Source organism: Schistocerca nitens, chromosome 5 (assembly GCF_023898315.1).
Source record: "Schistocerca nitens isolate TAMUIC-IGC-003100 chromosome 5, iqSchNite1.1, whole genome shotgun sequence".
Lineage (NCBI taxonomy): Eukaryota > Metazoa > Arthropoda > Insecta > Orthoptera > Acrididae > Schistocerca > Schistocerca nitens.
Genome location: NC_064618.1, coordinates 635,984,371 through 635,999,014, shown reverse-complemented (window position 1 = coordinate 635,999,014; position 14,644 = coordinate 635,984,371). Strand labels below are relative to the sequence as shown.

At 38.7% G+C, this 14,644-nt stretch overlaps 1 protein-coding gene across 2 annotated transcripts; it reads right to left on the bottom strand.

Annotated features, from left to right (window-relative positions):
• Positions 1 to 2,626: 2,626 nt before the first annotated feature.
• On the bottom strand, positions 2,627 to 14,420 carry LOC126260194 (cytochrome c oxidase assembly factor 8). Of its 2 annotated transcripts, none has more exons than XM_049957472.1 (3): positions 14,242 to 14,420; positions 10,612 to 10,824; positions 2,627 to 2,892 (listed from the first exon to the last, which is right to left on the bottom strand). In XM_049957472.1, exons 1-3 carry the CDS (start codon positions 14,314 to 14,316, stop codon positions 2,692 to 2,694), a joined length of 489 nt encoding a protein of 162 aa, XP_049813429.1. In that variant the 5' UTR covers positions 14,317 to 14,420; the 3' UTR covers positions 2,627 to 2,691. The 2 variants fall into 2 exon arrangements, with proteins under 2 accessions (XP_049813429.1, XP_049813430.1); XM_049957473.1 differs by lacking the exon at positions 14,242 to 14,420 and adding an exon at positions 13,824 to 14,021.
• Between the last annotated feature and the right edge of the window lie 224 nt (positions 14,421 to 14,644).

The following is a 14,644-nucleotide window of genomic DNA, read 5'->3' as shown; positions in this document are numbered from 1 at the left end:
TGTAATTAAAAATGCAAGGGCACAAACACTCGGAAAGAAATTAAGAATCAAACTACAAAACAAATATGAAAGGTAAATATGCGACTCGCTACTGCACTGCTGCTGCTCTGATACTTCACCAGCGGCTGCTCAAGGCTTACTGTACAATACAAAGTGTAAAATTTTACTAAACAAAACCAACAAACAAGAATTATATTTTATTTTAGTGGCATACAGATTATGTCTCTCTAAAACGTCGTAGATTAATTCCTGTACTATCAATATAAGACAAACTGTGTGAACTGAAAATATATAAATGTCCAGGCAACTCATTTGAGCTACGTTCTCAGTGAACGTTATGTGCTAAATTTGTATTGCTTAGCAATTACAATATCTAGGCAAGGTATTCAAAGAAACAACATTGTAGTTGTGTTTCTTGAAGTTTTCATTGCAGATCAAATATTCCATCATTTTTCAGTGTAGCATCCGGGATGCTATTAGTTCATGTTCTGGTATTTTGGCTGACAACCTTTCAGACATTCTCCAGGTGAGACACTTGCAATATTTTTCAGTCACTTTACACAACAGTGTGCAACAAACTTCTCTATCCTACTCTGCGTAGGTAGAAACACAGTTTATGATTACTCACACTGATTACAATAAGGGGACCAATGGAAAGAAATAAGTGGTTCCAATAGTGACCGACAGCAGATATCATGAGGTGAATTAACAACCAACACAAGTCCACAGCATAGCTGAGTCATCTAAGCAAATACCACAAACCAGGGAAAAGTCCAAATCACAAAACATTAATCAGGCAAGGTCAAAATTACTATTCAATGGGATGTACGTAAGACTTCAGTGACTAGCGAGACACTTGACTGCAACTGCCTGGCTGTGGCTTAGAGCCCAGGTATCTCTGATATATTTTCTCTGTCAATAGTCGGGCTAATTGGGAAATTCGAATCACCCTTGCTTACTAAATAAACATGCATGCATCAAAGTTATGTTTTCTTTTGATGAATGTATGTTTACTACACAGTACTATGTAAAGTGATTTTAAAATCTTGCACGTGACTCACCTTGAGAATTTCTGGAAGGTTGTCAGCCAAAATACCAGATAAGAATTACTAATAGCCCAGAGCATGCCCCAAACTGATGGAACATTATATTTGCCGATAAGTGTCCAGCTTAATATAAATGTGGCTTTTCGGCTTCCAAGTTAATCAACAAAGCTACTTAAATGGTTTGACTAAGAATAAGAATCCATTCTTTCTTCCTCATGTCTTTCATCCCTACTACTATTGTTTTGCACATTCATTCCAATAAACATCAATGGGTGAGGAGTTGCAAATAAGTCCCAGAGTTGGGGTTTGCCCACCTGGTCACAAATTTTATTTACGAACTTAGTGTGCCTTTCACAGCTGACAACATGCTGTTTAAAAGTAACACAATATGTTGTACCATGGTCTTGATTCCATGCTAAGACTGCGAGCATGGCTGAATTAAGTACCTGTGTTTGAAAGTAGATGTCGTTGTGAATGCAATTTGGTGTTACTATTGTGCACTGTTATATATTAGATGACGATAAAACAAAAATGACACTGAACTGGCAGCAGTGGATTTCACTAAGATACAAAAAGTGTTGTAGCATTCAGTGATTAACTTTTAGCTGGGAAAATGTGTGATGATACAAAAGCAAGTGACTCATCACCAACAACAGTCGTTAGATACCGTATCAACAAATGTACACATGCTTAAACATCTGTTTCTGATAAAGCTTTCCTAAGATGCCCAGTAGATGAAGTTAGTTATTTTAAAAGCAATAAATGCAGTTTTCTTGACTGCCGAATAAAGGGCATGCAGTTGCAAAGACATAGATCTGTCACTGGTAACGGCAATTAATATTTTATATGATAAGTTGGTGATAAAAAAATTGTCTGCCCAATAGATGCCAAAATTGCTGATGGTGGACAAGAAGTGGGTGCAACATGCAACTTTCAACAGAGTGTTTGGAGCAATATAAGACAAATCCAAAGGACTTCTGTCAGTATGACATGGATTCATCAATATACTCCTGAAACCAAACAACAGTCAAACCAATGAGTTGTTACTGTTGAATCTGCTTTGAATAAGTGGAAGGAAACTTGGCCCCATTTGGCAAAGGAGAAAGTGCTGTTTCGTCACAATGTGCCAGCATATTCACCTGAAGTTGTTGCTGCCAAACTGCTTGAATTGCTACTTATTCACCCAACCAAGCTCCCTGTGATTTCTTCTCAGCCTCACACACGAAAAACCATTCTGCTCATATGAGGAGGTAACTATTGAGACAGGTGTATTTAGAGAGAGAAACAATTCTTAAATTTTGATGTTTTTTTATTAAAAAAAAAAAAAAAACCATTTCCTGGGTGAGGCAGTTGTCATGTCAGAGGCTACAAGAGCATAATACCACTTATAAGGTCATGCCTATTACTATAGTGCAGTTGATTACTCTGCTGTACTTCACAATAACAGATAACATGTAATGTACTGTTTATGACAGGTGATATAAATTTACTATCATATCAGACAATGTTACATCCAACCAACTCATATTTAATAAGTAGGTATCAAGTACAAATAAAGTAGAGCACAGGTGTGTGTGTGTAAAAAAAACTTTTTTTTTCTGACGACATTTTTATTGATCCTTATCACACTTCATGGTTTTGAAAATTACAATATTTTTCTTATTTTATGCAATTTTACTCGAATGGCTAGAAAAAGTAATGACACATTTCTTCTGTACCATTCAGCATTGTAACGCATGTGTATCTTCCAGTGTTCATCAAGGAATGACTTGTAAAAGACAGACATTTCATCTGCTGTTAAAGGTACTTTTTGGTCACTATTTGCAGTAATGTACTCATCTCGCTCCTGTGATAAAGAGAAAAGCAGGTAGGGCAAATTAGTAATAGTTCTTATGAAATGTTGTTTTTTGTTAGTTAACTGAACAAGGTTCAGTGTTGCTAAAGTATCTACATCACACTCAATTCTTAATTCTCTAGCAATACTATAACAGCTGAACGGTGCTACATGTCCCTTCATTAAACTCTATATAGAAATGAATATCAGGTAACAATCTATCATTGTTTTTGTGCTACAAGAGATTGTGTACACCTTCCATCAAGAAGGAGAAATTACAGGGATGTGGAATGAGTAAATGTACAATAATAATAATAATAATAATAATAAAGAAAGAATGAACATTGTATTAAAGTAATGTGTACACTCAACTAACTATAAACTATCACTATCCTGCTTAAGGCTATTTGTGTTGCCACCAGTTAATTTTAATCCAGTAAATCAGTAGGAAAGCTGAAAACTTGGGGGGGGGGGGGGGGGGGCACGAGGGGCTAAAGCTGCTGCTTCCTCAGTTATATTAAATACTGTATACCTTCTATTGATTGGTGGCTTCATATTTACAAGATAACACTCTGGCATTTTTCAAAGAAAAATTGTTATATCACTAGCCTTGTAGGTAACAGAAAATTTCAACTCTTGAAACCAAATGATCAGATAATTTGTGGGGTTGGCTAATGAGGCATAATTTTAATTGGTAGTTATTTCCAATTTCTTGCTAGTGTTGGATGAGAGCATGTTGAATACTTTAACTCCACTCTGAACCCTAGACAAGAAGGCAAAGTCTGCATGAAAATTATTTTTGTCTTGTGTTGTGATTTTACAAATCACAGTTCAGCTGAAACTAAGTTTTACTATCTGCAACAGAATCTATTAATGAATAAATGAGTGAAAAGTGAATATAAGAATTCAAATATCCTTAAAAAGCTCTATGAAAACCACAGTTCTTGCAATTTACGCAATAGTGAAAATGCGCAAACTAACCCCTTGTGTTCAGCTGAACACAATGAGATATATTTCCAACAGCAAAACATACTGTACTGCATTCCTTTATCATTTAATGTTTGTACTTACTCTGTTTTAACTTGTTATTTAGTTGCACATCAAGAAATTTTAAACTTTGTTGACCATTACTTCTGGTGCTTGTTTGAAATTGCATAATATGAGCCTTTTTTAGATTAAGACTTAAGTTATTTGTTGTGAACTACCAGTAGCTGAAGGCCTGCTCAGCTATCATCTGAGCTGTGCCTGGCAAGGTTGCATTTAGCTCTTGACTATTAAGCTTATGTCATAAGCAAACATTACAGCATTTGATCCCTCATCCAGAGTCACTGGAAGATCAATCTGGTAGGTTATGTATGAGAGTGGACATAGCTCTGATCTTTGTGCTGCCCCACATGTTATGTTCCATTGTGAGGTTAGTTTTATCCCGGTGGCCCTGTCTGTCAATGGGATCCAATGCTTTTTGGTGTGATAGTAAGATTTCATCCTTGCAAGAGGGATGTTAGAACATTCCCATGACAAGTAGAATTTTGTGGCATCCAGAATGAAAGGCTTAGACAATGTCACAAAATATGCCAAAGTGATAATGTGTCTTGTTTAGGTCTACCAATATTTTATTTATGAGGTCTTCTCTGTGCAGAAACTTTTCACAAAAGCCAAACTGAGATGCAATCAACAAGATCTGTTAAGAAAAATGCATTACTATTCTGTCATACATCAATTTCTCAAAAACACTTTTTAAAAGACTGTCATGTGTGAAATGGGTCTGTAATAAACCAAATATCTTGCGGCAGTCTTTCTCGGGACCTAAGGATTCTTACACTTACGTGTCAATACATGTACTCCATAATGGTATATATGGTTAATAATAAGAGAGAATTTAGAATGAACTCAGCAATTTACAACCACAATACTTGAAGTAGAAATATTTTCCATATATGTTGTGCATCCCATTATAGGATTCAGAATGGAGTTTTATCTTCTGTTGCTAAAGAGCTTGTCAATGGACACGTGGCAGAAAATTGTTCTTAAATACTATTTGGGAATGTTCAAAGTAAAAGAACACCTCTTTAGCCACTCCTATAATTTATCAGAATACTCGGAACCAAGAATGTAAATTTTGTCTAACTTTTAATGTTTGTATTACATATATCCTAAATTTTTCAGTATACAGACGTCTGATAGCTGTCTGCGTAAAGTTGTGTACATGCTTTTGTTTGAAGTATTAGATAATAACATCAGCTGAGCAGTATAGGAGGAGGAACAGTAGCATTTTTCAAACTTGCTGTTTTTCTCTCAATATACGTAATTTAGAAGCATAGCAGTTTGAGTAGATTAGCATTTTACTCATTCCACATTCTTGATGGCTCCTCTTCCTGTTGGGATTTATGGAACACTTTTCTAAATACTGGAATGGATGAGTGTTCTGTTCTGGGGCTATCTATGTCCTTGAATGTGGGAAGACTTTGCTTCATATTTCAAGCTAATACTGTACTTTAGGTCTAAAGCAAAACTTTTTGTGCACCTGCTATCTTTGTGCTGCAATTCCTGAACATTGTGCTTCATATCAGACTAGAAATGGCATACATAAATCTGAGCATACTTCAAGTGACTCTATTTATTTAAAACATCAGACTAACCCAACCTCCCCCTTTTTCTTCATGCAGGTATCATTGCTTTCTGTCCACACATTTGCAGTTAAAAAGGAATGACAATCATTCCCTGTTCCTGTTACTTTCATTACTGTTGCAATTATTTTTGTATCTTTCCATACACATGTTGGAAGAGGGAAGCAAGAAATAAAAATTCATTCTAATTGGATTCATTTTGGTTTGAATGAGAAATGTTTGGATGTGTTTGAGTCCTAAAGAAAGCAGCATATTATCCAACTGGCACAACAACTAGAAAATCAGCCACAGGACTATGGAAATGAGACGTCTCTGAATTGCATCTGAGTCAGCTAATTTATCTAAACCAAAGGTTGTGACACCCTGTTACAATGAGAATTAAACACTTATATACTATGACAAAGTTTGACACAATAGCACACAGATATTATTAGTGCAGTGTGTTGTTTGCTGATAAAAATTTAATTTTATTGTTATATCTAAAAACAAAGAAGATGTGAAACTTCCTGGCAGATTAAAACTGTGTGCCGGACCGAGACTCGAACTCGGGACCTTTGCCTTGAACATTCTGGAAACATCCCCCAGGCTGTGGCTAAGCCATGTCTCGGCAATATCCTTTCTTTCAGGAGTGCTAGTTCTGCAAGTTACGCAGGAGAGCTTCTGTAAAGTTTGGAAGGTAGGAGACAAGGTACTGGCAGAAGTAAAGCTGTGGGGACGGGGCGTGAGTCGTACTTGGGTAGCTCAGTTGGTTGAGCACTTGCCCGCGAAAGGCAAAGGTCCCCAGTTCGAGTCTCGGTTCGGCACACAGTTTTAATCTGCCAGGAAGTTTCATATCAGCGCACACTCCGCTGCAGAGTGAAAATCTCATTCTGGAAAGAAGATGTGACTTACCAAACGAAAGTGCTGGCAGGTTGATGGACACACAAACAAACACAAACATACACACAAAATTCTAGCTTTCGCAACCAACGGCTGCTTCATCAGGAAAGAGGGAAGGAGAGGGAAAGACGAAAGGATGTGGGTTTTAGGGAGAGGGTAAGAGTCATTCCGTCATTCCAATCCCGGGAGCGGAAAGACTTACCTTAGGGGGAAAAAAGGACAGGTATACACTCGCATACACACACATATCCATCCGCACATACACAGACACAAGCAGACATTTGTAAAGGCAAAGAGTTTAATTTTATTGTTAATATGACAACAAAGTTCATGAGTAGGTCCCTGCAGGTCACAACTGAAAGCTGGGGGGGGGGGGGAGGGGGGAGGGGGGGGGGAGGGGGAGTGGGGGGAAGCTGCTCGTAATTAAATTCTTATAGTTATTTGATTTTACTGCCAAGTGTGTGAAGTGTTACGTTTGTGGAGAAGGTGTGAGACTGAACAAAGTCACTGCATCCCAGACCAGGGACCAGCATACATGGTATTGTTGGAGAGACAATGTATTGCATTCTGTCGGAGTGGTTTTTAGTTTTAGAAGTCTGGACTTGATATTCAAGCAATAGTGTTTATGATCCATCCACCCTTTGCTACATTTATGTGTCACCTAACTTTGGTTGGTAAGGTGGTGGTTGTTGTTGTTTGTGTGTGTCCTGTAGTGGTGTTGGTCTATCAAATTGACAACTACATCTACATCTATGCTCTGCAAACCATTATGAGGCACACGCCAGAGAGCACGTCCCATTGCACCAGTTATTATGGTTTCTTCCTGTTCCATTCATGTATGGAGCACAGGAAGAATGATTGACATTGTCAATACCACCTTATGCTAGATTTTGGAAATTTTCAGTCTGTATATCACCATTGCTATTTGGCATTTTGTAGTGTGATCTGTTTTAGTATTTGTGTTGCGGTGTTGGTGTTCGAAGTTGAGCTATATAGCTCAATCGAGGTTTTCAAAACCAGTTACAGTTTATTTGCTCTTTTGTGAGTTCTTTGCTTTTCTAAAACTATTGTTTTGTTTCCGTCTTTGTTGCATTTTATATATTTTACTCCTAAAGTAATTTTGCAGTCATTTTAGCTTTAAGATTGTCCTTGCCCAAAATCCCTACTTTCCCATGGCAGTCCCATTAGCTTCAATATTTATAGTTAACAATTTGTACGATTCTGTAATGGATGTTTATATTTTTGCACCATGGAAATGTTTAGGGTTACTGGTCGCCATCTTGAAATCATGTTTGTGTTGCATTTTGTGGCTTTGTATGACATCATTATTAAAGCCAGTGGATGGTATCGAATGCCATGGTTTATCCTTTTTCAGAACTAATATTTCTTTCCTCAGGGAGGAGAGGTATATTTTGCCTCTTTTACTTGTATTGGAGTCTCTCAGCAGTACTACACATTTTGCCTCCTGAAACTAAGTACTAACAAGCAATCCTACCGTTTTTATAATTTTATCAACACTTTTTGTAAGGCTATGCTAGTACAATACATGGCAAGCTACTGTAAAACAGAATCTACATCCATATCTATTCTCCACTGTACCAGCTATTAGAGCTTTTCCTTACTCCATTCACATACGAGGTGCGGCTAGAAAAAAACTGGACTGATGCTGGAAAAAACATTTATTTACAATTATTTACAATTTCATGTTATCTCCTTCAATGTACTCTCCTCCTCGGTCTCTACACCGCTCCATACGAATTTTCCACTGTTCATAGCAATGCTGCAGATCATTTTCGGTAAGTCCATACATTACTTCCGTCGCTTTTTCTTTTACTGCTTCAACAGTCTCAAATCTAGTTCCTTTCAAAGCTGACTTGACTTTAGGGAAAAGAAAAAAGTCACAGGGGGTCAAATCAGGTGAGTAGGGTGGATGATCTAAGATGGGAATGTTGTGTTTTGCCAAAAACGTCTTCACTGACAACGCACTGTGAGCTGGGGCATTGTCTTGGTGAAGGATCCATGACTTTTTTCTCCACAAATCGTTCCGTTTTCTCCGTACTCGCTCACGTAGGGTAGCCAGGACGCTAATGTAGTAATGCTGATTCACTGTTTGTCCCTCTGGTACCCAATCAATGTGCACAATCCCTTTGATGTCAAAAAACAATCATCGTTGCCTTGAATTTCGATTTTGACATTCGTGCTTTTTTTTGTCGTGGAGAACCAGGAGTTTTCCAATGCATCGATTGGCGTTTAGTTTCGGGATCGTAAGTAAAAAAACACGATTCATCGCAAGTAATAACATTTTGTAAGAAGGTGGGATCACTTTCAATGTTTTCCAGGATGTCAGAACAAATCATTCTTCGGCGTTCCTTCTGTTCAATTGTGAGACACTTTGGAACCATTTTTGAACACACTTTGTTCATGTTGAAACTTTCATGAAGAATCTGCCTAACACTTTCCTTGTCAACTCCTGTTAACTCAGACACTGCTCTGATTGTTAAACGGCGATCTTGTCGAACAAGTTTACCGATTTTTTCAATGTTTGCATCAGTTTTTGCTGACAATGGTCTGCCAGTGCGAGTGTCATCACTGGTGTCTTCGCGGCCATCTTTAAATCGTTTAAACCACTCAAACACTTGTGTTCGCGATAAACAATCATCGCCGTACACTTGTTGTAACATTACAAACGTTTCACTTGCAGATTTTCCTAGTTTGAAACAAAATTTGATGTTAACACGCTGTTCTTTCTGTACACTCAACATTTTCTGACGCACAGACAAAACGTCAACTACTTAAAACAGACGCCACGGGCAGACTGAGTGCAGGAGGCAGATGAAACTCTAGCAGTAGGCGGAGCGAGAGTCACCTGACAGGCCACGCGACTTTCAGCCTTATTGCATTCGTTTTATTGTTTCACCAGTACTAGTCCGGTTTTTTTCTAGCCACACCTCGTATGGCGCACGGGAAAAATGACTGTTTAAATGCCTTTACTTATGCTGTATTTAATCTAATCTTAACCTCACAATCCCTATGGGAATGATATGTAGGGGGTTGTAGTGTATTCCCTGAGTCATCATTTACAGCTAGTTCTTGAAACTTTGTCAGTAGACTTTTTCGGGATCGTTTCTGTCTACCTTCAAAAGTCTGCCAGCTCAGTTCTTTCAACATCTCAGTGACTCACTCCTGTGGGTCAAATGAACCTGGGACCATTTGTGCTGCTCTTCCCTGTATATGTTCAATACCCGCTACTAGTCCCCATTTTGTATGGGTCCCACACACTGTCAAGTGTGTGTTCAAGGGCAATGTTCTAGAAGGAGTAGCAAGAGTGATTTGTATACAGACTGCATGTTCCTAGTATTCTACCAATACACTGAAGTCTTCTACCTGCTTTACCCATGAGTGAGCCTAAGTGATCGTTCCACTTCCTGTCCTTACTGTTACACCTAAGTATTTGTATGAGTTTACAAAGTACAGCTGTGACCCACTAATATTATATTCATATGATAAAATGTTTTCCTTGTTTTGTGAAGTGCACAGTTTTACACTTCTGAACATTTAAAGCAAGCTGCCAATCACTGCACCACTTTGAAATCTTATCAAGGGCTGCCTGAACCTGTTGTACAATATACTGTTTTTATTGTATGTTTGCAAGTATTAGCACGGAGCTACAAGAAGTATCACTAACATTTTAAAGAGACAAGATTGATGGTCAGTACTTACAGCAGTTAGAATTCCAGTACCACCAACAGACACATACATAAAAGCGAAAATACTATATAGTGTCGACAATCTGGAATTTCATCTCCTGAAGGTAATTACTGGTCAAACACTCAATCTCTCTGTAATGTTATAGTTTTCTCAAGGTAACTTCTGTTTTGACAGAAAAAGCTCTTGACAAGTCTGTTTTCAATAGTAAACCATTTATGCCTGTCTTGCCAAAGCCAAATAGTTAATAATCGTTTACTGATGACGTTATGAAAAATGCCAAATGATTACAGACAATTTCACTTTCGGCATGCCTCTCATACACATTGGTACAGTCACAAAACAAAGTGAAAACTTATTCTTTTGCAGGTTCAAACATGAATTGATGTGAAATTCAGAAGAAAGGATTTAAAAAACATTAGGCCCTAGGTCAAGCAATGCTATATACAGCATCACACACTGTTAAAAGAAATACTGGAGCAGCAAATAATGTTGAAAACTCTGCATGTTAAAATATTACCTTAAAAAATCTCTTGTTGTGTGTAGCCCAGAAAGCTTCATTCCACTTCTGTGTTTCTTCTCGTTCCAGACGAAACTTCTTTTCAATGGCAGACTCATTTTCTGGTATGTGAAAAACAATGGGGCGCAGATTAGACAGCTGATTAGGTGGCCCAATCAAATCATTTCTAATATTCTTCACTGCTGGTTTTATGTCTCTGCTGAGACACCTTACCTAAGGAGAAGAAGATTATAGTTTTCCACACATACTACAACACAATATAATCAACAGGACAGAAACTTGATATATATTTGAAAATATCCGCTTTCTTACCTTCTGTGTAGTTATTAAAATAGTGAGAGAGAGAGAGAGAGAGAGAGAGAGAGAGAGAGAGAGAGAGAGAGAGAGAGAGAGAGAGAGAGGGGGGGGGGGGGGGGGGGGGGGAGGGGACAATATGCTTAATTTCTGATGCAATCATGCACTATAAACAAGAGCCACTGATTTTGAAGTATAGAAAGCCATTAACCCAGAAATGTAGAGGAATGTCTTCTTCTCTGATATAGGCCTATATTGTAGTAATTCATATCCAGCACATCGTAGTAGCAAAGATGGGTCAAGACGAATTTTTGATACTATTTGTCAGGTTTGGCCAGTGACGTAATGTTAATGGCTAGTGTGATATCACCTTATGGTGCAAGTATTCACAGTTTGGTTGTCAACTGGTGAAGCCAGTAAATCTGAAACCTGGTTGCAGTGACACGCTTATGAGTAGCGTAAACCGTTTGAAAAAATCGCCACTGATATCACGTTATAAATCACAATGTTGTTCAATCTCATGTTTCATACATCATTGGTCAAAGCTGGTGGCTAGTATCGAATATTACTCTTTATCTGCAAAGATGAAGGCACCGTATTGTAGGTAAAAGAATATGAGTACGACATGTGTCCGTTTCTGCAGTGCACACTGGAACTCCAGCCCAGGGCTAAGGTTGAAAACCGTAACAGCAACAAGTTCACATCAGGGGTTGGATAATGGATCATGTGTGTCACTAGGTAATGTAAAGGTGCAGTCTTAAAGTGCTGGAAATTCCAGTACAAGCACTGTTCAGTCACATTGAAATTTGTCTTTCCTGGAGATTTAGTTATCAGGGTGGAGAGAATGTTACTAGTTCATGGGAAAATTGTAGTTTCAGAATAGTCACTGCACTGTGGAGAGGACACTCGACCTACATTTCGCAAGGAGTGGGCAGCAATACAAGTTAATAGTCACCAAATGCTTGCATGAGTAATTGCAAGGGGTGATTCTCAAAACTGAGATGCTCCAACACAACAAGCTAAATTTACTGCTAATCTTATCAGAGGAAGGGTAAGTAAAGTGCAGTGCCATTACTTATGTGTTTTGCAACAGAATGTTACAGTGCTCATCCTGAAGGGCAACAGGAATGCAAGGGTTTTGTCAACAGCTAGTTAAAAATCCTCAAAAGACAACATGTTTGATTAATGAAGTAATTATGCCAGTTTTTGGCATGAATATGACTAAAAGGCTTGGTCACCTGTGAAAGCAGCCATGTTCTATACCACCTCTGCTGCAACCATTGCAAGCTTTTTATATTAGTTTGACTATCAACTAGCTGTTTACCAGGATGAATGGCCACCACCAACCTGTGGCCAAGAGTGAAGTAGACCACCCTGGCTCAACATGCATCTGAGTATAACATGCTCAATATCAATGGTTACTTCACAACCTGGGACATCTGAATCCTCCCCTCCACCAAAAGCTTTTCTGAGCTGCACAGATGGTACTTCTCCTTACAACACTCCCAAAATTATCTTGGCTTCAACCTACAGTAACTTACTGCCCCCCACCCAATAGTTTCTGCCCCCTTGTCCTATCACCACCTCCCTTTTCACATTCCCTCATCCTCTGTGTATGCTGCCCTCTGCCAATTTACCCACCCGTCCTTTCCCCTTCCCTGCTCCTCTACTTGTTCCCTCCATGCCCCACCTCCTGGAGCTGTGTCTGGCAGTCTCGAGCCCCATCCATACCTTGCTATCCTTCCCCTTTCCCTGCTCCGCTCCAGGCAGTTATTCTTATGACAGTCATATTCTGGTCAGGGCTGGCAGATGTAGTGGTCATGTGTGCATGAAGTGTTTTTACTTGTGTGACTGTGTGTGCATTTTCTTTGTTGAAGAATGCTTTGCCCAAAAGCAATAATGTGTAACAGTCTTTTTCACTGTACCTATCTGCAACTCAATGGACCATCTTTTTTCCTACCATTGTTGATTTTCCAGCCTGGAGATTTGATTGTATGAATATAACTAAGTTGTGCTTAATGTGCTTGGAAAAACAACACCATAATCCCAGAAGATAACAGTATATTCCTGGACATAACAATAAAAATATGTTTGCAGCTCATGATTTACAAATGCAAATGGTCAATAATATAGGTGGCCTTTTATTAAAATAAGACATTTGTTGGCTTTACTGTCAAGCAAACTTTTCACCTACCAACTTGTGCCGACCTCTGGCTATGCTAAAGATCAGTTCTTCATGCTGTGCTATGTATTAGTTTGTCACTACAGCTTTAATCCCAAAAAAGGTAGAAATAATATAGAAGCTGTGGCAATGGCATTTCAAAGCAACCTTCCATGATCTAACATAATTACAAAGAATACTTAATGGTTTCAAATTTAGTGTTCAAAGTAATTCACTTCTACTTGACGGCATAAAAACATAGTGTAGTTAATGATCAAATGAATGTGTGTTAGACTACAAATCCAAATATCCAGGATCTGATACCCAGTCATCCCCAGGACTTTTTTTCTGTCTCTCATTGCTTCTTTCCACCATGGCAACAATTTAATATTGTGAACAGTATCAACATGCGCTGTGGTCCACAATGTGCATACAACTGCAGGTAACCAACCTCCCCACACCCATTACTGGCTGTATGAACAGTTCTAGGTCGTATGAAGGCAAAGGGGCATAACAACTCAAAATACGACCACGCAAAATGGGCACTGTGGTGTACGTTCGGGTAGTGGACTGCTTGGCTTGCTGTTGTTACAATAACGAAGGTGGCTGTAAACATGTAACAAAACGAGTCTAAAATACTACTGGGGGGGTGACTATTTTGCACAGCAAGCAACGTCAACGTTTCTATGGCTGAGAGAAACTCTTAGTTTCAGCAGAAACCACAAAGAATGACAACATTAATTATACATAAACTTACTAGGAACGGAATTGTATTACAGACGTTGACAGTCTGTGAAATACTTCCCAAAACACGTGTCATTTTCTACCGCCTCACTGTTACGAAACTCTGACTCCAAATATCTACTAGAGGTCGAAGTTTAGCTATTGCCGCAAATAAAAACAAAACTTCATCCATGTTTATCATCAGGTAGATAAACATACCAAAGATGTTCATTACTACGCTGCCAGCTAATGTATGGTACAAATTTATTCCGATGTCAAATGCAGCTGAATTTTTTTCTATTCGCGTTTGTTGTTTGTAATTTATCATGAACAGAAAACAATTTACAGTCAAATTATTTAACATATAAACAAGCAAAGACATCCATATATTAACAGGAAAACGCGCGTTTCACGCATAAGCAAAAAAATTGTGGTCACAGCTAGTCGCTTACTGCAGTTGCATGTTTGAACTCCCAATTTTCAGTGGTGCAGCTTAGAGAGTCGATTTTTGTCATGCCACAAAACATTCAACTTAGTTGAATATAAAAGCCGACTTAGGAGTATTCCTCTACGTGAGACCGCGTGTACAAGATCGTCTGCCGATGTAAAGCTCTAGATCACCGCTGCACGTGTGCTGCCCGCGTTCAATCGTCGACCGGGGCAGTGGCGACAGCCGGCAGGTTGCGGACGTTGATGCGAAGCGACCACTACGTAGTGAACGTTGTATTTCAAGAACCGGAAAATGTAGAGTAAATCAAGGAAACGGAGACGTGGAGATTTGCTATCTTTTAAAACTGAATGGGAGAATCGTTTTTTTCTTTGTGCAAAAACGTGAAAATTCGAAATGTTTAATAT

What these genes read in the sequence shown, in the direction of transcription:
- LOC126260194 (XM_049957472.1), bottom strand. Translation starts at nt 14,316, where the DNA reads ATGTTTTGTGGCATGACAAAAATCGACTCTCTAAGCTGCACCACTGAA. An exon ending in AGTTCAAACATGCAACTGCA is followed by an intron (nt 10,825 to 14,241) that starts GTAAGCGACTAG and finishes TCTTCTCCTTAG; the next exon opens with GTAAGGTGTCTCAGCAGAGA. An exon ending in ACAACAAGAGATTTTTTAAG is followed by an intron (nt 2,893 to 10,611) that starts GTAATATTTTAA and finishes TCTTTATCACAG; the next exon opens with GAGCGAGATGAGTACATTAC.